The sequence below is a fragment of the Camelus ferus genome, chromosome 19 (assembly GCF_009834535.1).
Source record: "Camelus ferus isolate YT-003-E chromosome 19, BCGSAC_Cfer_1.0, whole genome shotgun sequence".
Lineage (NCBI taxonomy): Eukaryota > Metazoa > Chordata > Mammalia > Artiodactyla > Camelidae > Camelus > Camelus ferus.
This window is the reverse complement of record NC_045714.1, coordinates 43,252,362-43,279,677: the sequence shown is the minus strand read 5'-3', so window position 1 is coordinate 43,279,677 and position 27,316 is coordinate 43,252,362. Positions and strand designations below refer to the sequence as shown.

General features: G+C 42.9%; 1 protein-coding gene and 1 long non-coding RNA gene across 2 annotated transcripts in view; both read left to right on the top strand.

The window, feature by feature from the left end:
- Positions 1 to 27,316, top strand: part of LOC102512389 (protein tyrosine phosphatase receptor type T) — a 338,884-nt gene that overhangs the window by 93,075 nt on the left and 218,493 nt on the right. The window contains exons 3-4 of the mRNA XM_032462324.1: positions 54 to 255; positions 1,581 to 1,683. Coding sequence (XP_032318215.1) covers positions 54 to 255; positions 1,581 to 1,683 — 305 coding nt within the window. The remainder of the gene's footprint in view (positions 1 to 53; positions 256 to 1,580; positions 1,684 to 27,316) is intronic.
- Positions 4,371 to 25,947, top strand: LOC116658022. Its single transcript, XR_004313248.1, has 3 exons — positions 4,371 to 4,451; positions 11,994 to 11,999; positions 25,937 to 25,947. It is a non-coding gene; the product is annotated as an uncharacterized LOC116658022 (long non-coding RNA).

Genomic DNA, 27,316 nt, shown 5'->3' with positions numbered 1-27,316 from the left:
CCACCTGCTTCCTGGGTGAGGCACTGATGTGTTTGTTTGCTGACTTCTTGTAGATCAACTACAAGGCCGTTGGCTCACTGGACCCAAGTGCCGACCTCTCCAGCCAGAGGGGGAAAGTGTTCAAGCTGCGGAATGAAACCCACCACCTCTTCGTGGGTCTGTACCCCGGGACCACCTACTCCTTCACCATCAAGGCTAGCACAGCCAAGGGCTTTGGGCCCCCTGTCACCACCAGAATCGCCACCAAAATTTCAGGTATCTGTCTCAGAAAGGGGAAAGGGAGAAAGTTGGTGGTGTTGGTGGGTTTTTTCATTCCTGATGTTTGTGGGAGTGAAAGAGGGCAGAGTCAACTGTCACCATGTGGTTTTGGAGCAAGGAAGATGCTGAGGTCCCTAGTGGGTCCCTGTTGTCTCATGAAGAAAACCTCATCCATGAACTTCCTAAAGTATAAAAAAAATATGTCAATTAGACTAGGCCAGAGGGAATGCCAAGTGATTCACCAAATAATTTACCTACCACACAGTGGCATTAAATAGTACATTTCCCCATACAAATCAGTTTGTAAAAATGTGATTTATTTTCAGGAGTATTCCTTTTGGCAGTGCAGGACACAGCGCAGGTTCTCATGAAATGTCTGACGAATGAAGGAACAAATGAGTGAATGGCTGTTACAGGGCCATTGTGGTCCAAGATGTCACCTGCCATCAGCAGTAGGGCCCCCTCCCCCCCCACCGACAGCATCAAAGCAGAATTTCACAATGTACATTTTTTTGAAATACCCTTGCCATTCTGGTCTGCATCCATACATGTTTTGCATAGATACAGACCCATGGTGTTTTTTGCAGCTTACTGTTTCCCTGTATCCTTAAACCATAAGCATCTTCCATGTTTTGCCACGTTGCTTTCATTATAATGCTCTGTCAAGTGGATGGACATAATTTAATTAAACATTCCCCAGTGGTTGGATATATTTGGTGCTTCTGTGTTTTTATAAAGTAACGCTTCAATAAACATGTTACAGAATAAAGTTTAATTTGTTGACTTGGATTATGACTTTAGGATTAAATTCCAGAAATTGAAATACTGAATAAAAAGAATGTGGGTTTAACAGTTCTTAATACAAACGGCTAAATTACCTTACTAAGGGATCGGATTTAGTCGCACTCCTATCAGAAGGGAGGGTTTCTTGGAAAAAAAAAAAAGATACGAGGAACTAGTTCATCACTGTTGTAATTTGCATTTTAAATGTGTTTAAGGTTGACTCTGCATTCGCCTCTTTAAGGACTTGTATTTCCTGCACGTATCTGTGTATTTGGTATGGAACTTTTCGACTCATGAGCGTTACTGGCTACATCATTGCCACCCTTGCCCAGACTCTTATGTACCTTGAAGGCAGGCTGGAACCTACGGGCAGGTTGGAAGTCTCAGGTCCTCTTCTGCAGAAAGTCTGGGATGGCATGTGACTCTCATCCACCCCTTTCTCAATCATCTAGGTGTCTTTACGGGTAGCATCTAGGGGAGGGGATGAGCAGGGTCTGGGACCTGTGCTAAGCTCCCTCCTCTCTCTGTTCTCTGTCCAGCGCCTTCAATGCCTGAATATGACACAGACACCCCACTGAATGAGACAGACACGACCATCACGGTGATGCTGAAACCCGCCCAGTCTCGGGGAGCCCCCGTCAGGTGAGGAGGGTCTCAACCCGGACTTTGCTGTTTTCCTTCTCTGCACATGCGTGTCTCCCACTGAGTCACGTCACTGGCAAGGCCTGTGGGCAAGACTTCCTGGAGGAAAAGGATCAGCAGCCCCAAGACCAGTTCAGAGGGGCCACTGAGCCAAGAGCCCTCCCTCCCTACCATGGGACCCCAGGACTGGTTGAGAGGGAACATGTTGATGGGGACCTGAAGAGGGCTGAGAGAGACCTTTCTGAAACACACCTATAATAAACTTACTTAGTGGGGTTGGGGGACAGAAACCCAGTATCCTGGCAAGATCACCTCTCCATGACTGACTGCCATTAACAGACAGGTGGACAGATTCACTGAGTTCTGAAAACAACCTGCTAGAGATTATGAAGGGGTTACGACCTCAGTTTATGGTCCAGTTTATGGCCTTGGTGTCCCACAGGAGACTTGAAGTTAGTCATACTGCTGATTTTAATAAGAGACTGCGGGAGTCCAGGAGTGTATTTATGGCCCAGGCAGGGAAAGCTTCTCAGTGGCTCACCTAACCCCGTGCAAGTCCACAGGCTCTTGGTGATCAGGAAGGCAGGCATCTCTTTTAAACAGGCTACACTTTGCACGAGGTCAGTAGCTCCTATGTTGACAGCTGGCTTTTGCTCAGAGCTCAAGCAACTATAGGCCCTGGAAACCAAGCAGAGTGGTGGGTGGAACAGTTTTCAAACTGGCTCAGTTCAGTTCAACAAACACGCATGGAGTATCTTCCCTGTCAGGAATGGAGCAGGGCACAGGGGATGAAAATGATTAATTTATTCATTCACTCAACAAACATTTATTGAGCACGGAGTCAGGCTCCGTTTAAGCGTCTGGAACACACTAGTGAACTAGCTGGGAATAACTCACACTCTAAAGAAGTCCAGTTCTAGTTAGGAGGACAGAGAATTGAAAACATAATCCCAATACGGTGCATGCTTATGGAGATGTGCGTAGGCCAGTATGAGAGCTCCAAGGAGAGAATTCACAGAGGAGGTGACATTGAGCTGTATCTCTTGTATGTTATAACATATACGAGATTTCACCAGAGTGGTAAGAGGGCCTGGCAAGGGCAAAGGCATGGAGGAAAGAGGCAGCTGGCTGTCTTGAGGAGCAACCAGGAGTGCTTACATTTGCTTTTGCATAAAGGTCAAGGCAGGAGCCACGTTTGAGAGGCTCAGCCTTGCCTGAGGGGCCTCGGGGAGCCCCTGAATAGCCACATGCAGTGTCTCTTTTATGATCCTAGAAACTGGGAGACCAACCAGGAAGAAGGCTATCAAGATGGTCTCATCACCTATTTTCCAATGTGGGGTCTGACTCTACCCAGAAATTACAGGCAGTGGAGCAGATGGAATCACCTGCCAGCAATTTGGCTTTTCCCATTTATTCTGTAGATTTTGAACGATGTTCTATCCTAAGTCAGGTGGGTCTTCAGGCCTTCAGACAGGTGTGTGTAGTGTGTGTGGGCACCTGAACCAAGAACTTTTGCCGTATATTCTACACGTAGGTTGTTCCAGGACTGTCCTACCTGTGGTGATGGTGGCTCTTACGTCAAATAGAGTCATTGAGTTACTGTGTTTCTTCCTGTTACTCTTACGCAACATTGTCATTTACTTCTCTCTGCGCACTGAGACATTATTATCCTCACTTTCAGATGAACAGACTGAGGCTTAGATGGGCTCGAGGGCACACAGACAGGAGGAAAGCTGAGTCTGAATGCAGGTCTTCCAGGTGCCTGAACACATGTTCTGTCTTGGCCACCGATGTCTTCCTCCCCTTCACAGCTCTTACCTCCTTCAAACAGCAGCACCCGGCGTGTGTCAGTGTTTTAGGAAGCTTCCCAGGTGGCAAAATCTGGCCCACAAAAGAGAAGCCTAGTGAACACTGCCCAAATTAGCAGCTGACCCAGGATCCTAGGCCAGATCTGCCCTAAAACCCACGACCTTTAGGTCGTAGATCCAGGTGTCACCTCTCAGGCCTGAAGGGCTGTCAGAAAAGGGACCCGATCAGCGGCATCCTGCTGTGTGGCTTCCTGGTGAATGTGGCTTCAGTCTGGTTCCTCCCAGTCTCCTGGCCACTGTGTGACACAGTGGAAAGGATGTGAGTTCAGTGGCAGTGAACGTGGTTCAGATCCTACTCTGAAGCTGCCGTGTGACCTTGGGCAAGATACTAAATCGCTCTGAACCTCAGGTTCCCTTCTGGAATGCATATACAGGAGCTATTTCCCCAAAGGGGAGGAAGGTGTAGACATGAGGCAGAGCAAGGCTGGCCATCAGGGAGTTAGTGCCTTCATCAGCTCTGCTTCTTCTCTGTGGAACCTGGGCAGCTCTGTTAAAAACAGATTTTGAAAATCTGCTCCATGCCAGGGTCACAGGGTTGCCCAATCCTTCCTGTTCAAATTTCCAAAGCCATTCAAGACTCTGATTTCACTGTGGGGAAAGAAGGGCTTTGCTTTTTCTTTAAGAGCCCCTAACTTCTTTTCAGCACAAAGCTTCAGAAAACCTTTTTTTTTTTTTTTTCCTGAATTGTACTGAGAAATAAGTAATCTGGGTCCTATCCAGTGCCAGGAATAAAGTTAATTTTCACACAGAGGATCAGGGACCCCTCCTCAGGATGAATCAGGTCTGTGATCCCCTGAAAACTCATCAAAGTCAGCTGAACCCAAATGCGAGGCATCATCACCATGTTTAATTGGGCAGCTACTATCATCCAAGATCCCTGTTTGAAATGGGGAAACTAAAGTTCAAGGTCACAAATACGAAAATGAATAAATGTATGTATATGCATGACTGGAATATTGTGCTGTACACCACAGATAGATACATTGTAACTGACTGTACTTCAATAAAAAAAAATTAAGTTCAAGGGCACAAAATAAGTAAGTGATGAAGCCAGGACTCATACCCAGGACTGTCTGACTCCAGAGACCAGAGACCAAGCAGTCTTCTGAGCAGCCCAAACCAATGTTTGCACACTTGTTTAAGAAGCTCATGCATCCTAAGACCGCAGTAAATTAGGAGACAGGAATGGAAATGTCCCAGTAACAGTAAGAAATGACAGCTGGCAGGGCGTGAAAAACAGTACAGCTCTACAAAACTGACACCAGTACTCAAGAAATGAGGTGGTCCACATGCTTCAGCTCCTCACAGCCACGGGCATTCATTTGTTTTTCTTGGTTCACCCAAAAAATGTATCATTAGGTTGCATGTCTTCAAGTGATAAGAGCCTGCTAGCTTGCATTTAATGAGCCTGCACCTGCTGTGTGCCTGTCGCTCTACAAAACTATCTGCATCCTCACAATGTTGCAAATAAGACTCTCCCCATTGTGCAGATATGGAAACTGAGATGCACAGAAGCTAAATGAATTGACCCAAGCCATGACACGAGCAGATGGTGCAGGCAGAATTTAAACCCAGTTCAGCTGACCCTAAGCCAACACTCGCTTCACTCTAGCCACACCACCTCCCTGGGAGAAAGTCATACATGATGTATTTTGCTGACATTTCCATCAGAAAAAAAAAATTGAAAGTGTCACCGCTTGAAGGGGCAGTGCCTGGTGTCTGGAAAAGCCTGGCTGCTTTTCCTCTCAAAGCTCTGGATCACAGAGAGTGTGTATATAGTCAGTTTCTGGAATTATTTTCAGACTGTTGCTTGGACATTTGCCAAGAAGGGAAGAGACTAATCAGTGCCGCCCAGCAAGACTTTCAGGACAAGTGTGATGACAACAGGGTAGGATCACAGTAGATTTCAGTTACCTTAACCCTTTTCCACCTTGAACTCTGGGCACTAGACGGCCCCTATGGGAGGCAGTTGACCATTAAGTCATTTTTAATGAGCACTTGCTATGTCCCAGGGGCCGAGTGAAGCAGTGAGGATATAGCAGGAAACAAGATAGGCATGCACACCTGTTTTCTTGAGGCTTATCAGCCAGTAAGTGTGCATGTGAATAAGGCAGGGAGGTAAGGCATTAAGCAATTAAGAAACAGAATAATGAAACTGGCAAAACAAGATAATATGAAGCCAGTAGGATCAGTGACTGTACTGACGGAGAGAAGGAGTAGACAGGCTGGAGAGATGAGCACAGCCCAGGCAAGAGGACCGACTTGGAATCCTGCAGGTCGGGGGAGCGGGAGCCTTGAGAAAACAACGGAGTCACCCTATGACTGCAGGACTCAGAGAACTCACCGGGTGCACCCGATCAAGGGTGCCAGGAATCGTGTTTTATAGTTGATAGTTTCTTGCATTTCATTGTAGCATCATACCCAGTGAGTAAGCTAGGCGGGAAATACCATCTCCATTTCCAAGAGGAGAAGCTGAAGCCTAAGATGTTACGTGATTGGCCCGAGGTCACAGAGCTCATTACACACAGAGCCAGTGCATGGACCTAGCTTTCTGCCTCTGAGTTCGTGGCTTCCCCAGGAAGTTCCGACTTCTCCGTGCCTGGGATGTCAAGTGATGTCTGGGTGACCTTTTGGTGGGGGTGCCATGGTGTGAACCTCCATCAGCTAGGGAGTGAGGGGTAGACCAGACACTTCTGGGTTGTGTGGGCCCGGCCTATAATTTATCAACCCCAGCATGTCTCTCTGTCTCTGAGTGGAGAGTCTTCTGGTTCTTAAACAGACTCACACCTAAGCCTCAGCCCCAAGACCACGCCCAGATTGGCCGTTCTTCCTCCTTCTGCCCATTATGCTTTGGCCCTGGTTGAGCCCCCTCCAGCCCCTGCTTGGCTACTTGCTGCCCCTTTGAAGCCCCATGGCTCTGGCTCTGCCTGGTGGACCGGAGAGTGCAGGGAGGGAGGAGGATAGGAAGGAGGATTGGGGCGCAGGACTCTCGCGCCCTCATCCCTCCATCCCTCCAGCCAAACCACCTTGGCAGCTCGGCCTACTTTTCTAATGCTCCACAATAGAGATTTACTGCTTTTGCATTGCTTTCCCTAGGCCTTCAAAGATTTATTGGTTTTTAAGTGACAGAATCCCAGAATTGCTTAAAAGATCAATCAAATGGTGACTAGAATCTAATATTCAGCTCCAACTCGAACACGCCAAGCCTTCTTCCCCCCACGCCCCACCTGTCAGGCTGATGTATCTGTAGTAACCTTCATAAGAAAGTACCTTGGCCGTGAATTAATCACCCAGGATGCAGTCCCTGAAGGGAGGCTGGGGGCAGAGCCCCAGATCCTGTAGCAGGCCCTCCTCTGGGTCCCCAGGTGGCTTCCTTGGAGATGTCCTCCCCTCCCCTCTCCTTCCCAGCCCATCCGTCCCTGGGATCGTCCGCTCAGCTTCGGGATGAGCTCTTTCCTCGCCCTGTGCCACTCTCCACCCTGCTCTCTGACCTGCCAGGGCGGCTTTCTGGTCTGCCCATCAGAAGTTCCTCCTTCTTCAGTCCGTCCCGCACCAAGCTGCTGGAGTGGTCTTTTGGAAGCACACACCGGATCAAGTTAACTTTCCTGCTTAAAATTCTTAAATGGGTCACTGACTTTCTGCCGCAGTAAGTTCAAGCTTCTTTGCGTGGACTTCAGAGCCCGTCTGCATTTGACCCTAACTTTCTGGTTTCATTTCCTTCTACTCTGCCCTCTTAGCAGGTTTTACTCAACCATGCCCCGTGTGCTTCCTTCATCATTCTTTCCCGAGCTTTTAATTACGTTGTACATTTGTTTGTATGTTTTCTTTGGGCATGTTTCTTGCATGCCTCCCCATTTGACTCTGAGCTCCAGGGAATCTGGGCGCTTGCCACTTACGGGTCCCCTTTCCCTGGGACGAGACCGGGCTGTAGTAGACCCTTGAAAAAAATTAGCTTAGGTAAGTAAGGAATTCAGCAAATCTGCTGGAGATGCAGGCTTCTGGGACAGCAGAGATGCACTTCACAGGCCCTGCCCTTACCTGCCTCCTTGTCTGTTAGAGCGCAGTCCAGCAGAACTGCCTGCAGTGATGGAAGTGTCTGAGAGAGTCACCACTAACCATGTGTGGCCATTAAGCACTTGAAATAGGACTAGTTAGACTGAAGAATGATTTTTTTAAACCTTATTATAATTAATTTAAATATAAAGAGCCACATATGCTAGTGGCTACCATTTTGGATGGTGCAGGTCTATAGGTAAGACACACAGGAAGAGAACAAACGTGGAAGAGCCTGTGTCCTCAGTCAGAGGTTTCTATGTGAGTTCAGCGCAGGGGCATCCATCATTAGCCTGGGGGGCCCAGGTACAAGCAGGGCTTCCTGGAGACAGTCTTGCCTGAGACCTGCTAGGTGAGGGGGCTTTTGCTGAGTGAAGAGGGGAAGAGTGTGGCCCTGGAGGAAGCAGCATCTGCAGGAGCTGCGGTTGCCCAGGTGTGTTCAGGGAACCACAGCAGGTTCCGAGATGAGGAGGGAGGCAAGAAGGTAGGCAGGAACCGGGTAAAGATGCTCCTCGCTCTGGGTCTGGACTTTGTCCTGAAGGGTGTGGGGGATATCTGGCAGGAAGATGCCCAACTTCTTGTTCTTCTCTAAGCAGTCAAGCCCTTGCCTGTGCTGTTCCCTCTGCCAAGCATGGCATTCTCCACTTCCCCAGCATCCAGGTCGAATCTGCCGTATCTGGGACCGTCTCCCATCCTGCAGCAGATACATCAGCAGCTCCTCGGGCTCTCACTCTGCCCTGTTCCCTCCTCTGTCAGGGACTTGTGTTTTCAGTCTCTGCCAGCCTAGGACCCCCTGGGGGGCAGGGACTGGGTCCCACAGGCTCAGAGCTGCGGTCTCTCATGCTCTTCCTGCCACAGCTGACTTCCGAGTTGGATAAACTGGAAAAGCAGGGGCTCCTGGTATGCAATTGACTTATTTGGTGGCTTAGGGTCAATTACCTAATTTTTCTGAACCTCCAGCTGCTTGTTAGTAAAATGGGATACCACATCACAGGTTGTTTTTGAGGTCAAATAAGCTAAAATGTGTAAAGTGCCATTGTTAGTTGTTCATTTTGTCCCTTGGGGTGGCCAAGCTGTTGAGACGGAGGTGGCTGCCTGTTCGCTGAGTGTTCTCTAACACCATGTAAGACTCATTGTGTGCAAAGTGCTGGCGTACGTGACGTGTCAGGGAATGTGCAAATGCCCCAGGGATGTCCAAAAATCCTCAAGATGATTTTACCTTAAAAATAGATCCTCAGATTTGAGCACCTTTCAGAAACACCAAATCAAGGGCTAGGGGGGTGCCAGCTGCTGAAGGGCCAGCAAAACAAGGGCTAAAAGCAGTGCCCTCAACTTGGAGGAGAAGCCGCTTGGTGTTGTGAAAGCAAAGCCCACTCGGAAAGGGGCATGGGGACTCCCATGAGCTCCCTTCACTGAGACCTTATAAATACCAGAGTGGGTACATGGAGTCAAAGCCAAGCAGGACAGAAGAGACCAGATCCTAGAAGATGAATCAGGTTTAGCTGTTCATTCATTCATTTGTTTATCAATTCATGAGGTAATTGAGTCAGTAAATACTTGATTTAAATTTCAGCAAACAGCCACGTGCAAGACACTGTGCTGAGCTCTGGAGAGCCAGACATGAGCGAAACAGGCCTACAGACTGCTGACAGCCCAGGGGCAGATGTAGGTCTGTGCTAACAGCGCCACAGACACTAACGATAGACCATTAGCAGCTGTAGCCGGTCCGTGTCACCTGCCATCCCACCTCTGATTTCAGCTGTAGCTGAGCTGGGCAGTTCCATGCATAGTTACAGGGTCTCACCTCCAGCATCAGCACTCAGCCCTTTCTTCTGCTTTTTTGCCCTAATTCTTTCTCCAAAGCCCCATGGATCTTATTTAGTCTGAACAGGCAGGTGCAACCCAGGGATGCAAGGATTTTGTGCTGCAAGGGCAACCCTCAACCAGTGCAAGGTGGGAGTCCAGTCAGCATGCTGACTCTCGTCCTTTGAAAGGACCGTTCTAAGGCACACGCTACGCAGTCCCTCACACATCCCCCCTAGGACTGAGCCCTGGTTTCCCACAATGGGAGCTTTATTGGTTTCTCTTCCTTCTGTGTCTTTTCCCTGTAAGAGGGGGATCAGGCCCAGACTGGGGGAGTCAAGACGTGGTGTTAGAGAAACTGAAAGGAGGCTAGCAGGACAGCAGTGGGGAGAAAATGCAAAAAAGGACGGCACGTGATGAGATTGGATGTGAAAAGACCAGGTAACCTGGGGCTTTGTTATCACTGAGGCAAGGACTTTTATACTAAGAGCAATGAGGCATCAAAAAAAAAAAAAAGGATTTTAAGCAAATGAACGGTATGATCCATCTTACTTTTTAAAAAGGTCTTTCTGGCATCGATGTGGGGAACAGATCAGGGGGGACAAGAATGGTTCAGAGTGACCCGTGGGGACCAGTTATAGTTGTCCAGATGAGAGATGAAGGTGATGGAGACAGAGGGGTTGAGAAGGTAAAATGTGTGAGCGTTGGTGATGACTTCTCTATGGGGCAGGTGGTAGATGTGAAGGAAAAGACATTGTCCAGGGTGACCCCCAGGTTTCTGGATTGTTAGTGGCATGGACGATGGTGCCATTCTCTGAGCCAAGGAACACTGAGGAGGGAAAAGTCCACAAGGATGATTTATCCAGGAGAGGCTGATGTGGGTGAATGTGGTCTGGGAACTGAATGGGGGAGTTAGGAGCCAAGTGGGCAAACACAGGTTGGGACCTGATAAATGGTCCAGGCAAGCCTTGGGGACCTCTGGGGGACCTCCTCCAAGGTCAGTTAGGACTTGTGGCTTTCTTTGAGGGGCTGCTTGAGGCAGAATGCACAGAGGATGCTGCGCAGAGGGCAATGTCACATGGCCAACGGCTCCTAAGTTCGTTGCAAGTTCTCTTCACTCCTAGGTGAGGATCTGTGATCCCTCTGCATTTGACAGGTATAGCTAGTTAAGACCATAGATTCTGAAATACTCTGGAGATCCAATGTACTTTTAAAGAAAGAAGAAATTTTATAGTAAAGTGAAGGAAACAATTGCCAAATTTCCTCTAGGATTCCTGTAATAACTGTGAAGCCCAGAGTGGGAGCACAGGAAACAAACACAGTAGGGTTTTGCTGGTCCGTGGAGCTGCAGTGAGCAAAATTGGCATCGTTACCTTCTGACTCTCAGATATCAGCATAGGATGGTGTCCAATTAGGGAGGGGAAATGAAAATTCAGAGGATTTATTAACATGGGCAGTCTAAGGAGCTTATGAGTCCCTGTCCACGTTGGTAGGGCTGGGAAACTGTAATTACATTTAGATGCTCTTTCTGTAAAACGTCATTCATTTCACTTAGTGCCCGAGCTCTCTGGGCCGCCTTTGCCAGGGCCTGAAGATGAGGAGGACTGTGTCCCCCTCTCTGGTGTCGGGGAAGGGAAAGAGGCTGTCCACGTAAACTGCGAGATTTAGCCCTGCAAGTAATAACACTTGTTTTCCAAGTCTCAGCCTGCTGGGGTTTCATCACACCAGACTGGGAAAGAGGAGGAGCCACAGACAAGAAGAAGCAACCAGAAATAAGGAAGAGCAGGATAAACACAACTGCAGGGCTATTCCGGAGAGGGCTGTCCCACCCTCTAAGTATGGTGACTAATGGGGCACGTGACTATGATTAAAGACACTTGTTAACTACTACCAGTGAAACCACCAAGGGGACTCTGGGTGCGGCACAGAGCTGCAATCAGAAAGATCATCCAGGTTAAAAAAATAAAAGGAAGAAAGGTGAAACCCAGATCATTTAGGTGGGTTTGCATTCGCTTCAGCTCATCCTAATGACATTGCTGGTCTTCTTTTATCAGCCCCCTGGACAACCTAGCTTACCAAGAATTGGTTCTGGTGTTAAAGGATTCTGGATCATATTCCTTAGGATCAAACCAAGGAGGAAAAACAGGTGTTTCAGGAGGAATATTTTAAATGGAGCAGAAGCAGTTGCTGGAACATGAAGAACGAAAGAGTGTTCTATTTTGGACCGTCTGCCATCTGGAGAGATGGAGACAGAGACTGTTACTGGCAAGAGGAACAGGAGAGTATGGTCGTTATGTTCACCTCCTACCACAGGGACTATTTAAATTCCCAAAACCTGGAGAGGCATCAGAGCAGGGGTTTCAGATTTGGATATCATTAACATCCAGGTGGTCTGGGATGCAGGGGAGGAGTGGATGACCTTCTCCTGGGAGAGTGTATACTGCGAGATGAGGAACAAGACAGAGCTCTATGGAATGCTATCAAGGAACCACAACAGGAGAAGGAGGAGGTAACTGGCCAAAGACGCAGAAAAACCAGGGCAGAGTTAAAACACGAAAGCCAAAGGAAGAATAATCTAAAGAAGAGGAGATGGTTGACATTTTGTGATTTAATTTTCTCTAAGAGCTCCAAGCAGCTCTTACAGTAGAAAAGAAGAAAGACACACAGCTTGACCCGGGACATGGGGAAAAGGAAGATGATGATATTAACAAAAGTGCTGAGAAATGGACCATATGGTCCAGGCTTGATTAAAAATACCCATCAAGGTAGATGTGCAAATAATAGGGATACTGAGAGCCAAGCAACCTCAATGCTGTTGCAGAATCCGTGCAGAGAATACAAAGCTGGGAGAGGCTGGAAAGACAAGAAGTGATACTTAGGGAATAAGATGATCAAAGGTTCAGTAATGGAGCCCTGCTATGGGATAACAGGGCTCTTGGTGGGTGTGACTGTTGGTGGTGATGGTAGATGGATGGTAGTGGGTCCAAGGCGGAGCCAAATAGTTTAAAGAGCAAAGAGCTCAGGCTATGGATGGAAGGGCTGGCTGGCCAAGTAGACTTAGTTCTTATAATGCAGAATATCCCGCCCTGGGGAGCTGGTGAAGCCCTTCACAAGAGCAACAGTGGGTGACTCTGCATGATGTCTTCTCCTGGGTCTCACTTGTTCCCCAACTTGTTTTCTGCTGCCCTTCACTTCTCACACTGTTCTGGCCCCTGTGGCAGTTTGCATCTCTGCTTTGTCTCAGATCTTGCACAGCTGATAACTGATGGCTCTCCGTTTCTCTGTCTGGAACCACCCAGAGGTCAGACTTTCAAGTCAGCCTCCATCAAGTGCGCTTCTATTGCCCGATCAATTGATGTTCTTCTGAGCTAGTGTGTGGATCTGTGCCATGTTAGAATCCAAGGAGGTTTCCTCTCATCCCCAAAGCCTTCTGCACAATGCTCGCTCCAGCTGCCTGCAGCTGCTCAGAGTTGCCTCCTCTAGGCAGCGGTGAGAGAGGAGATCCTGAAAGCCCCGGCTCTTTAGTAGGAATAGAACAACTTAAAGGTGAGAGTCTCCACCACTAGGTAGAAGAAATTTGTTCTTACCCCCTTTCACAGTGCAACCCATCTTTATCTTGCTGCTTGGGGTTTGCTGTTTAGTGCATTTCCACTTTGGTGTAGGCTCACTAAGCAATTTATAAAGGTTATAAATGTACAAAGTAAGTGTTCATGGCCAGGAGTGGAGAATAGCAGCCCCAGTGGCACAAGGAATCAACAGCAAGACTTCAGACCAACGCTGTCTGATATTGTAGTCACAGGCTATTTAAACTTAAATTAATTAGAATTAAACAAAATTAAAACTTCAGTTCATTAGCTGCACCATCCACGTGTCAAGTCCTCCACAGCCAGATGTGGCTAGTGGTTACCACACGGAACAGCAGTCCCATCGTCACAGAAAATTCTATTTTACTGCGTTGCTCCAGACTCTAGGAGGGCTGGCAAAACAAGGTCAGGGCCCATGGATGGTTTCAAACAGGATATTAAGGTAGGCGTTTGAGGTTATAGGTAAAGGCCAGGAATCCTGTCATGAGAAATAAGAAATATAATGGAGGCTTAGAAGCATAAAATATGTGTGTCACCAAAAGCCAGAGCAGGACCTTTGACTGGGCTGACTTGTTGCTGGGACCCTGACCTCCTGAACTAGACTTCCCAGGTTCCATTGCATCACCCTTGCTGGGGATAAAGCTTGGGAAATGGTTTAACCCCAGAATTTTCAAACTTTATTAAATATGGGAACCACCTGGGGAGCTAGTAAATATGTAGCTCCCTGTCCATCCCTAGGGGTAATGAAATTGGGCCCGAGAATCTGCATTTTGGACAAGCTCCCAGACCATGGTATCCTGCTGGTCTTGAACCACGACTTGTACCGCTGGTTTAGCCTGTAGGTCGCCTCGGGTTTGGAGAAAAGAGCCTGTACCACGTACTTTCTTCTGTGATGCTGGCATCTGTTCATTTTTGCGATACGGGGAAGCAGTTGTTTTTGCATTTTACTGTAGAGGTGCCCCTGTTGGTTTTACAGCTTTTGGAACTCTTATGTCTCTTCTGGTGTCTGTTTCAGTGTGAAGATAATCAGTTTTTGCTTATCAGATCTGAACTAGGATTTTTTGCTAGCTTATATCTCTATCCCTGTCCACATGGGGGCTAAAAACACACCCCTATTTTCTTGTGATGATGACAATGACTGGCGTCTGAAATACATGTTGTGTTGTTGCATGCTGATAGGACATCTAAACATATCACTTCTGTGCAGATATTGGGGCTTAGGTAGGAGACGGATGTTTGGTGAGACGGAGCATCAGTATCTGAACAAATCTGTATTCTTTTTGCAAAAGGCTAGAGCAGCCTGGGAGAAACAAATCCATTTCTAACTTTCACTCTATAAAAAGTTCCATATTTTCTTAGATCAGACAAAATATATTGAGTGCCAAAATGCTGCAACAATATGGGCGCGTCACTCAGCTGGGTTGGAATCTGTATGCATTGTCCCCCCGGGCCAGTTTTGATTATGTTCTTTTTCCTTTTATTGCAGTCAGCAAATCTGAATTTGCTACTGTGGGGAGAGCAGGAAGAAGAGGAAAAAAATGAAGGTTTTTAACCTTCAGAAAGTTCAGAGGTTCAGTCTGAATAAGCACAAAACCTTTTCAGCCTCTGAATTCCTTGAATTTGCAGAACTGCTCAGAATCCCAGGAGAACTACCTTGCACACAGGATTCGGGCCCTGCTTTGTAGCTGAAAGGCAAAGCTGAAATTATGAGAGAGGAGCAGAATTAGGGAGAGTGGGAAGAGGAACCAATGGGAAAAAAAGGAGTTTGGTCCCAGTCCAGGCTAAGTTTCAGCCTATTGTTCAGTTTCTTCAATTCAAAGCCATCTGCTTCCCACGGCTCTCAGATAACGTCTCCCCTGCCAAGACACCCTGTTCCTGCTTAATTGAAATTAGTTTCCAAGAATAGTTGTCCAAAGCAGTTTCCACTGGTGGGAATGTTTTGAAAGTCACAATAGGAGTTGAAGCTTTGGGAAGCAGATGTCTACACACGAGCCAGATGTTCAGAAGGCGTCACGTGATCTACAACAGCCTTCACATTTCCAAAGCCAGGAGTTCTCTCATTGGCCTCTGCAACTCACAAATGGCTTCTTTGAAACTGTCACCGTGTCTCCATCGGGGACCTATAATACTGCAAGTGTGAAGGGAAACAATCACTTCCATTCAGGTTTAGAGCTATGTGTTTCCCAGGCTTAATTATACCACAGGTATATAAATTACAGAAACATGTTAATGCTCCCATGATTAAAATTATAGACTGCCTAATTGAAAAAGCATAAACTGAACTGAAGAATTCCTAATTATAGTTTGCTTTGAGGTGTTAATTTCCTGCATCACGAATGCATAATTTCTTGGAACCTAAAAAGGTAGCCTCTTGCATCAGCATGTAGGCTGCAGACAGATGGGATAGGGTTGAAATCTTTCAGTTCAGAAAGTTGACAAGGGAGGCTTGGTTCAGTGGGAGAGCGTTGGAAGGGAGCTTGGGAAGGAGGTAGAACTGGTGAACTGGACAAGCCAGGGTCCACCCAGGGGGCATCGGGACCAAGGACAGATGAGGAGCCCTTAGAAAGATTTTTCCACCTTTCTCTTCCCTCCCCAAAGTCACAGCATTTATCCCAGTAGTTCTTAGTAATTTTTGTGCTGTAAGATTGTGGTTCTCAAATTTTGGTTCTAGACCGATGGTATTGTCTGGAAATTGTTAGAAATGCAAATACTCAGGTCCCACCCCCTGACCTCCTGAATCAGGAGCTCTGGGGATGGAGCCCAGCCGCCTGTTTTAACAAGGCTTCTAGTAGATTCTGATACGTGGTAGAGTTTGAGAAGTACACTTCTGAGGAGTGGGTCACAGATAGCCAAAGCCACGTCCTGAGCTTTGTTGAGCTCCTAGTCTGGATCAGAACCTGTACTTGGTGACTTACCTTTTCACCTTACACTCATAACATCACACTGAAGTAGAAAAAAATGATCCCCGTTTCTCACGTGAGAAAATAGAGATCCAAAGATGCTGGCTTGCCCAGCTCATACTATCTTTGAGAGCTGTGGGCCTTGTCTGTAGGCTCTGAGGGAGACTCAGATGCATCACGTTGTCCACTTTTTTCACTGTTGTGACATCATTTTCATCAATATCTTGGCTGATCAATGGATTTTCTAAGCATTGTAGCGCTGGTGGCTGAGCCACTGCTGAGAATGACTTCCAGGTGAGCCACGACTTTGCTGATGTTGAGGTCTGATTGTGGAATGAGGGAGGGGGCTCCTAAGTACTTAAGATAATTGCTAGTAACAGCAGAGGTTGTTAGTATGCATTCTTCCTGAATAGTGATGTGAATTCGAAGTATAAAAGCCCACAGCTCAAAAAGATACTCCTTGGTTTTTGGAAGGAACTCCCCTTGCGTAGTCACCCAACTGCCATGTACACCCCATTAGGGACTTCGGGGGCCAGATGAAGTAAGACATATTATATCTCCATCTCCTCTGTCCAGACATTCTGATTTTCTCAGGTTTCTCTTTCCTAGTCTAAACGTATCAGGGACTTACTCTGTGTGTGTGTGTGTGTGTGTGTGTGTGTGTATGTATGTATTTGCATGTGGTAGGTTTTAGCGTATGCATAGCCATCTGAAACAATAAACTTATTATGCTCTTGGTTTATAGTACTCCATCAGGTTTTTGTACAATTCTTAGCCATTCCTATATGGTTGAAAATTTGGGTTATTTTCAGTTATTTGTTGTTATAAGTAACCCAGGAATAAATATATTTATTCATGCTTTTCTTCTGGTATTGTATCTTTAAACAGGAAAAAAAAAATCCCCAGGAGTAGAATTACTGAAATGAATAAAATGGAACTAAAATATGTTGAGTCTCTACTCTTACATGCCAGGCACTGACAGCCAATTCATACATATTAACCTTTTCTCATTCTTTAATTAAAAAATCTCAAAATAACAAGTGCACATATTTGGGAAATCAAATAGTCAAACCATTCCCAGCCTCACATTTTTCAAGCCCCAAGTCCTGTGCCCCAGAGGCAACTGCATTTTCATTCTTTGCCATTTCTTCTGGGAATTGGCAATGTCACTACATAATGTGCTATTTTAAAGTTATTGATTACAGACATTATCTATTTGCTTCCCACTATTATGGATGAGAATTTGGCTGTCTTAAATCATCCAGCTTCCCAATGTAGTTATACCACTAGTTTCAGTTAAATAAATACACAATAGCTAATCTTACAGTTCTACAAAAGCAGGCCCCTTCGATGCCAGGTGGTACACTATTTTTTATTGTAGTATTGTATAATTAGCTTAAAGCTTACTATGTACCAGACATTATTTTAAGTCTTTTACCTATATTAACTCAGTTAATTCTCATCAGAACCCTATAAGGTAACACCAAATATTGGCCCTATTTTAGGATGAGAAACTGAAGCACTGAAAGGTGAAGCATGTTGCCCAAGATCATGTTGCTAGTAAGTTGCTAATCTGGGATTTGAACATGACAGTCTGGCTCCAAAGTATGACTCTTAACTGCTATTCTGTACTGCTTCTCACTACTCTTCCTATTTTGTACAGTTTTTTTTTTTAATTTATCATATAATGTACAATTATTCCACTTTATTCAGGCAATATCTTTATTTACTATGAATGCATTTTTATTCCAACAGAGCTCTTCCATTTCAGATTTACTATTAAATACTCTTTTTTCCTTTCATTTTCTTATTTTTTTGGTCATTTTGTCCTATTTTCTAGAAAAATACCAACCTTTCATAGCATTTGTTTGAAATTTCAGCAATCATTTTTCCTGTTAAGAGCTATTTATTTACTGTTCCCTGATTTTATTTTTCCCATAGTATCACTTCTTGTTTATAGAAGCAACCGTTTTCTTTTCTGAGGGTAATGTTTTGATTGGGAGAGAGAGAAAGCAATTCGCTGACTCCTGTATTATCTCTGTTTCCTCTGGGGTCATCTTTTCCCCATTTGAGTTGACTGCTCTCTTTTACGTGGGAGCATTTCTCACCTAACTGGTGAGCTTTGGTAGTCAATGTTTAAAAGTAAGGTGTTGTAAAAGTTGAATGGAAGTGCTGTGTTGTGGGGTGAAGGCATTCAAAGTCTCCAGAGATGAAACCTCCTGTCTCCTGCCTGAGGGGTAGGGGATAGACACCTACAGGCGCATGTTCAAGGGTTTGATGGTTTCACTGTGTAGACTTTGGATCAACACCCCTGGTTTCAGTCCCCCCTTTCATTTTTACACCCTCCTTATTTCACTGCTTCAAAACCAGTGTCTCACTTGAGATCCACTGGGCAAATCAGCTCCATTCCTACTCACATCTCTTTATCATGTGGCTTTCTTTATCCTGCCATAACAGATACCTCTCTTCTGATCATTTTCAGTCTTCCAGAATTTAGTGAAACCTCTCACCCACTAACAACCCCTCTCCTGTTCTTTTTTCCCTTGTGGGTCTATATGTTTTTTCATCATTTACTGTCCCTTTAAAAATCAGCACAACCATTATTAAGCATTTATCAAGTGCCAGGCCCTGAGGACTAGATATCACATCTGGACTAATGCAAAATTTTAAATCTTCCACTTTTAACTAGAAGTTCACTTACATTATTATCTAATCCAGTGCTCGCAATAATCATTTATGGAGACATTATTATTATCTTGAGTTTTCCAAATAGCATTTAAAGGAAAGTCACAAAACTAATAAGATTCAGAACCAAAATTCAAATTTGGTACAGATTTTAGAATCCATGCTTTTTCTACTCACAGGTCATAAAAGTGTTTATGAGTCCTGAAAGCCATTGCCAAACTATTTCCCCAATTCGATGAATCCGTTTACAACGCTGCTGGGATTATACAATCCAACCAGTTCCACCACAGTGCGCTAAGATGGCATATTGTAATTTACATTTACTTTGATAATTTAATGGGTTTTAAATGGGAGCATATTATCATTTTGATTTGCATTTCTTGGCATACTGGCAAGGCAGAGTTTTTTTCCGTCTATTTTTACACTATTGACAGACCTTTTGAGTTGCCTTTTTAACATTCTTCTCCCATTTACCTATGACAGTGGCAGTGACTTCTTGATTCTCAACCAGAGTTAATGCGTCCCCCAGAGTCAATGTCTGGAGATAATTTTGGTCATTACAACTGGAGGGTGAAGGCTGCTACTGGCATCTAGTTAGTGAGCAGAGGCCAGAGGTCCCGCTAAACATCCTGCAATGTACAGGACAGCCCCCTACAACAAAGATGACCCAGCCAAAATGCCAGTAGTGCCAAGGCTGAGAAACTTTGACCTATGAAGATACTGATAACCCTTTTATTTTTTATTATTTTTGAAAATGTATGATTATATCAGAGATTCTCAATCTTTTTGGCCACAAAACCCTTTTACATTATTAAGAAATAATGAAGATCCCAAAGAGCTTTTGTTCATGGAAGTCTTGTCTATTAAGAGCAATGTGATCTGTTACAAATTAAAGCTATATTTTAAACATATTATCATTTTCAAAAAAATAGTAGTAAACCCATTACATATTAGTATAAATAATACATTTATACTTTCTAAAATAATCAAATTAGGAGGAAGAGGTGCATTGTTTTACATTTTTTCACATATATTTAATATTTTTAATGTCTGGCTTATAGAAGATAATTGCATTCTTGTATCTGTTATGTATCAATTTATGTTGCTCTTTGAATGGATATTTTATCTTTGATTTTATCCTTGATATTTTGTCATTTGTTTTGTAACATTATGCTTTGGTCATTTAAAAAAAATCACAGATTTCGAAAAATCTTTCAAATATTGACACATTTCATTATACAACATCAAAATATTATATTTGCTAATGTCGCCACCAAATCTCATTGTTAAAGTTTTTAAGTATTAGGAACCTGTCTAGTTCACAGTGACAGATAAGTATTCCAGATTATAATTTGCACTGAAAGCTCAATTATGAACAAATCCCATTACTTTCCCTTGAAGTGATGGATAAACTTCATTTATTTTGGGAAAAAAATGTTTGTTAAATATTCAAGTGTAAATAACCATAGTTTGTCAGTCATTCTTTCAAAAAAAAAAAGATGCTTCATTAAAAATGTGGCTAGTTTAGCATGCAACTCAATCATAGAAACATTTTTCCTTAAGAAACCATGGTACTTCAGTAAGCAAGAGATACGATCTAGGCTCACTTCCCATTGTGTCACATGAATATTAAAAAGACATGTACTCAGGGGTTGAAATTAACACTTTTTACTGCTTTATGAAGGACATTCTTAAGTAAAACTGGCATTTTTTGTGAAGAATACAGTAAGTACAGTAGGGTTCCACTGCCTGGATTCGTGTTAAGGCACCAGCAGTTTTACCCACAATTGGATTTGCGTTCAGTGCAAATATCAACACGGTGGAAAAAGCAAATCAAGTCAGAGTATACAATTAAAATTATTCTGATATTGTAGAATCACAGAAAGTTTCCTAGGGGCTCCTGGGGTTCACAAACCACACTCTGAGAACTGCTAAACTAGATGATTATGTTGTATCCATGAGTCTCTTTGACTCACCTCACAAATTCAGGGCAAGGCTTTCCACAGGTGGGTCTCTGAAATGTGCCATATATAAGAATGTCTAGTGAGTCTGTGCAAAGTTCTTATTTCCAATCCCCACATTCAGAAGCTCGTAGTGGGGCCCTGGAATTTATAGACGATTCTGTTGTTAGATGGAGACCTGGCATCTATAGTCCTCCACACACAGGTGATCTCAGTCCATTGTACTCCTACAAATAACCTCATCAGTGGGTTACATTTTCCCACAAGAAGAAATCTTAGTTGGTGTTATAATTCTTCTATAGCATTTATTTGCCCTATCTTACACTAATATGCCAGTTATGATGATTAATTTAATGGTTAATTAATAATCATTCCATTTACCTTTTTAAAGTTTAGAAGGGCTTTTTGAGGATAATTGATTTCAGATAGTCTTATAAGAAAGCACTCAGAGGGTTTTTACCAGATGCTTTCCTTTCCTTAAGAAAATGTCTTTGTTGCAAGTAGAGAATCCAAGGCACCCTACAGGTTACTCTTTTAAAAACAGCCATTGTACCGTCTTCCTCTATAAAGGCATCACTATGGGCTTTAATCGTGAAGTTTGGAGATTGAATTCCTATCAAAGCTAGCCTTGTTCAACTTTATTTTTTTTTTCCTTTCCTCCTTTCACAACATAAGGTGACTTCAGAAAACAACAATCACATTTCAACTGAAAACTTGGCAGGAGGGTAAAGGGGTTGCTTCCCAGGACATCTGAGGAAGAACGCAGTATTGGGAGGCCTGGGGTGAGGGAAACAGCCTAGTTCGCCAGTGGGAGACATAAAACGCTTCAGAATGTTTGTTATAAAACAAAACAAAATTAAAAAAGGAAGATTTTGAGCTCCTCAGAGTGTTCCATTTCACTTTTTAGCTTTTCAGAATTTAATGTGTGAATGCATTAACCTGAGATCTTTTAAAATGAGGGTTCTGATTCAGTAGATCTGGCATGGGGCCTGAGATTCTGCACTTGGAACACGCTCCTAGGTGATGACGATGCTGCTGGTCCATGGACCACTGAGTAACAAGGCCCAAGAGCATTCAGCTCCTCCCAGCTGTTCTTGATTGGCACTGTTTGCTCCAAACATTCTTTATTATTTAAGTCTACGTGAGCTGTTTTAAAGTTCTTATTTAAATGAGCTGTTTATTTAAACAGAGCTATTGGTCAGCGATGATTGTAAATTCTTCTTTACACTTTACTGTATTTTTTATTGAAATGATACTTTTCAGTGTGGACCTGGAAAGTAACACTTCTGAAGTTAGGTAGGGGAGGAGTATATTTATTAAAAAATCAGAAATCAACATTACTCAGCAAGATAAAAGTATATTAGGTACAGATTATACCATGTGCAAAAATTCCCTTGCCAATTAAAAATATACTACAGTTCATTGTAATATATTAAACAATCATTTGCAAAGTACTTTCATGTTCCTAATTATAATACTGAGGTCGTGAATATAAGCATGACTGTATTTTATCACTTCATTTTAAATAAAGTTTAATTTAGGTTCATCACAAAAATAATATAAGCTGATAGAAGTTATAGAAAAAATTTAAAAGGTAAAATCATCAATTATCCGTCATAAAATATTAACATTCAGGGTGGGTGTTTCTTCTGTTTTTCTTTGCCAAATTGAAAAATTAAGTCTTGATCCTCCCTTAATGAAGTTGCTTCCTGCTTTTGTCACGTATTCCCGTAACTATTACCATTTTAATGATGTTAATTGGATACATATTATTTTATTTCTCCAAATTGTTAGCAGATTCTCCCCACATTTACTGAATACTTCTTGCAGCACCGCTGACTCGTGATGCTGCCTCTGTGTGTATGTGTGTGTGTGTGTGTGTGTGTGTGTGTGTGTGTATGTGTATCCCACTATATTCTTGGTTTGCCTTCACTCTTCCATTAGATCTGCCTCTCTGTTGATCACTGTGTCTGCACCACTGATTTTAATTATAGCTTTACAAAATATTTTTAATATCTGGTCCTCCTAATGATTCTTTTTGTTCCAACTGTTCTTAGCTATTTTCACCCACTTCTGTTTCCCTGTGAATTTTAAAATCACTTTATTATGTTCCCTAAATAATCCCCAGTGGAACTGGTTTAAACCGATTTAAAATCTTACTTAATGTGAAATGGCTATGTGACTGTGAGCTTTACCACGCTGAAAGAGGGCAAGCCTACCCCGTCCAAGTCTTCACTATTTCCTGGGAGAACTACATGGATTCCTCCATGTGGCTGATTTCCATGGCTGCCTTGTTAAAATTGTTTCTTGCTAACGTTAAGCTGGTGGTATTTTCTGCTATCTTTCATTATCATTATGCTTGCTAACTGAGTTTTGCTGGTATTTAGGGAAACCTTGTGTATGTGTGTGTGTGTGTGTGTGTGTGTGTTGTGTGTGTGTGTGTTATATCCATCCCGTTTGCTGAAACCTCTTGTGAGTTTCTTTAATTAAAATTTGGAATCTGGCTCACCAGTCTAGTAATCACATCATCTGTCAATACTACTTTTGTGTCCTCCTTTCTAGTTGTAATCGCTCTTATTTTGGCTTTATATCATGTTGGGGAGAGCTCTCTGAGCAATGTTGCCAAATAATGTTGATAGTTGACCTTTTTGAGTTACTTCCACCTCCAAGGCTTATCCTCCAGTAACTTTCTCCTACGTGTGATGTTAGTGGTAAATTTGAAATAGGTGTTTTTTAAACATAGTAAGAAAAAAAAATCTGTTTGACCATTTATCTTTGTGACTTTTAAAATCAGAAATGGATGTCAAATTTTATCAAATGCCTTTTTGGCATCTATTCATATGATCATATTGATTTTCTATTTGGACTCATTTATGTGTTATTTTCCTGGACTTTCTATTACTAAGTCTATCTTGTGTACCTGAGGTAAATGACCTCCTTATGGGGAATCAATGTAACAGCATATCAGAGGAATAGTTTGGAACAATTTGAGATACCCTCCCTCTTTTTCCATCTTATGTAATTGCTTGTATAACATGGGAAACGCCGGTTGCTGACGGACTGAAAGAAACCATTGGAAAAGCCATCTGGCTCCAGTGTTGTTTACTCTCATTTTCTTTTGATGGAATGCTTAATTAATTTATTGTCATTCTTTTTTGTTTAATAACAAAGACTTTTTAAATTCTGAAAACAGGTTTTGTCCTATCCCATAAGCGTTAAATGTCATTGTTCTCACTGTAATAGTTTCTAAAGAGTATGAAATTGTGGTTTTGACTTCCTATTTGATATGAGAGTTACTTAGGAAAATTCTTATTTTCCCCTATTGGGAGTTTTTAATTTGTTTAGAATTTTGGTTTAATAATATCTAGTTCTATCTCATTATGCAGAGATAATATAGTGTATACCTTTAGTTACACAAAGACTTTATTGACTTTTGTGAATTCCCCTTGTCATTTAATCCTTCATGTCAAATATGATCTCTTACATATTCAAATGTTGTTTTCTTCTCTGTCATATTTTCTTGGAGTGGTTTTCCTAATTTTTTGCTTTATTTTTTATTCATATTTTCAGACATTTTAAATTCACACATGCACAGCTTTTTTCCTTTATCTTTTGTGAGTTGTTCCATTGTGAAATCTAAGAAGATTTTTTTCCACTCAAGATGGTTTTTTTTTTCAAATTTCAGATGTACAGTCTGTTGCAAGAATGGTACAATACACATCCCTATACACTTCCCCCAGATTCACCAGTTGTAAACATTTTGTCAGTTTACTTTATGTTTCTTTTTCCAACCTCTCAAAGACTTGCTAGGTTAGCTATAGTAATCATGACTCTTCAAGAACCCCTAGCTTGTATTTCCTCAGTAAAAAGTCAGTCTTCTACATAGCCACAATGTAACATCACACTCAGGAAATTTAGAATCCAATATCCAATCAAGAATCACACGTTGCATTTGACTATGGGCATCCTGAAAATTTTCAGTAAGTAAATTAAATTTTGAAACATTGGAACATAATGTGGTTTGTCATATATAGCGAGGTCTTAGATTTGTTGGGTTTTTCCCCTCATAATCATGGAATTTTTCAACACTATTTATTGATAAGATTTTTCTCTTTTCCATTGACTTGTATTGTTTTTATTTCTGTCTGTAAAATTCACACATACACACACGTCTATCCCATTTTCTTTTAATCATATTCCAGTATTCATGGTTCAATTATTTTAACTTCATAATACCCTAAAATATCTAGTAGTGATTTTTCACTCACATTCCTTTGTTTAAAAATAAGTTCTTGACCATATTTCTTATTTTAAACAAACAAACCAAAAATAAAGTCGCATTGAAATTATTAGAATTTCCAAATTGAGGTCATCCACATCTTCAGGGCTCTGAATTGTCACCTAACTGACCTCATATTTTATATTATTTGCCTTTTCTCAAAGAAGAAATATGAATTTGGCAAGAATTGGTGTCTTTACAACATGGGATGCTTTCACACAAGACTTCAGCATTCATTTCTGTCCATTTATTCATCTTCAGTTCAGCACAACTATTCAACACCCACTCTGCCGTGCTCTCTGCTAGGGGCTGGAGATTTTTTTTGTATCACTCAGTAGAGGGTTTTTTTCCTTCCATGTCAGTCCTGTACATTTCTTACTTGTGTTATCCTTGGCTAGTTCTAAAGGACTCTGTTCTAAAAGGATTTTCCCTTTATATCTTCTAGCTTGTTTTTCATGGTGTACAGTTTATTTATCTCTATCTTCTATCAAAGCACTTTACTGAATTCTTTTATTAATTTTAAAAGTCTTTCACTTCATTCTCTTCAATATATTAAGTCACAGTCATATTATCTACAAATGATGATAAATGTCTTTCCTGTCTAAAATGTGTATCGCTTCTGTTTTGGGTCTTACTGCATTTGGCCAGAATTATCTCATTTTAGTTACAAGTTCTAGAGATAAAGTGACTTGCTCAACACGTCGGACAGAGCTAGCCAGTGGCAAAGCCAGAACTAAAACCTTGACTTTGCTTTTTAGCACTGTGCTGTCTTAGCAAAGGTCACTAAATCAAGGCCATCTATCCAAATATCAGCTAACTGGCTTCGTATCTATCCAGTTGCTTTTTCCTGAAGGAAGGTTGGCGTTTGCTCTGCTTACAGTCCTCTCTTTAAGTGACTTAACCTCTTAGATACATGTGCACACATCACCCCACCCCCAGCACACACACAGAGATGCACGCGCAGTGGGCATGATGATGATAAATGATATGGAGAAAATCTAAGCAGGTAAGTGTAATAGGGTGCTCTGGGGTTGGGGCGCTATTTTAAATACAGTGATCATGTAAGACTTCGCTGGCAACGGGGAAGGAGCAAGCCTTCTAAGGGTTGTGTAGATCTGAGGGAAGAGCGTCCCAGGCACCATGGAGCAAAGGCCAGGGCCTTGACATGGAGCATGCCTAGCATGTTCAAGGACCAGCAAAGAGGCCTGTGTGACTACAGAAGAATTAGAAGAGACGAGGTCAGAAAGGGCCTCATAAGAGAGGGCCTTGGAGACATTGTAAAGATGCTGCCTTTCACCGTAACTAACATAGGAGCTGTAGGGGGCCTTTGAGCACAAGGGTATTGTGACTGGAGTCATGTTTTTAAAGGGTCCCGCCAGCCACTGTTTTGAGATTGTTGGGGCAAGATTGGAAGCAGGGAGACCAGTTGGGGGGCTGTGGCTATAATCCAGTCAAGAGATGATGGGGCTTGGTAGGGTAGCAGCTGTGGAGATGATGGAAGTGGTCAGATTCTGGATAGATACTGAAATTAGAACCATGAGAGTTACTTATGTATGGTATTGTGAACAGAAGAGGATCAATGATTAAGAAAAAATATGTGAGGGCCAGGTCCTCTACATTTTGATTTAAAATATATCTCCACCCAAGTAAGTACATGCTCACTTAAAGCTAGTTATATTTCTTTTAAATATGAGAGAAGAAGGTATGGCACTGTAGGCATCATCAGATGGTTGTCTGGTTTCTCCTTTTAAGGTTTCTTTTGCTTTCATGTGATAATAATTAAAACTTAATTTGAACTCTTTGATTGAATTATTATGGCCCCTTTACACAACATATGTTTCTTCCTCTAAATTCCTACTGAAAACCCACTTTTGTTAAATTTATTAAGTGCAGTTCAATCACAGGAGAAGGATCCAAATGGAAAACAAGGCAAATCCTTGTGGTCTAATTGGATGTCACTGTAATAATAATGCATGCAGCGGTTGTATTGGCTCCAACCAACTTTTATGAAAAGCACTTTACTCTATAGAAAGAACTCTGTAGACACATTATCTTATTTAACCCTCACACTGTCCCGTAAACACCCTTCTTCTCAGAATCCTTCCCTGGCCAAGTTCCTCCTTCTGCCCCCCCCTCCTTGGATTGTGCTGAATAGTTAATATCTGTCTTCCCCATCTCATTTCTGAGCTCCCAGTGCCCAAGGGCCATGTTATATTCAGACTTTAACCTGCTACGCTCCGGTCACTCAATAAATATCTGATGAATAAATGAATAAGTACATGAAAGACAGAGGGGATGGTAGATCACACAGCTAGTCAAAAGCCAAGGAAAGATGCACATGTACATACTCTGACACTAAACTGCAAGTGTGTTCCTCTCCCCATGTCCTTGCCTCCTCTGAGAGCTATTGTGACTAAGCAAATCGTGAACAAAAACAGGAATTCCCAGAGCCTTGGCGTAAAGGTTGGCCAACAAAGACAGATCATTGTCAGTTTCAGTT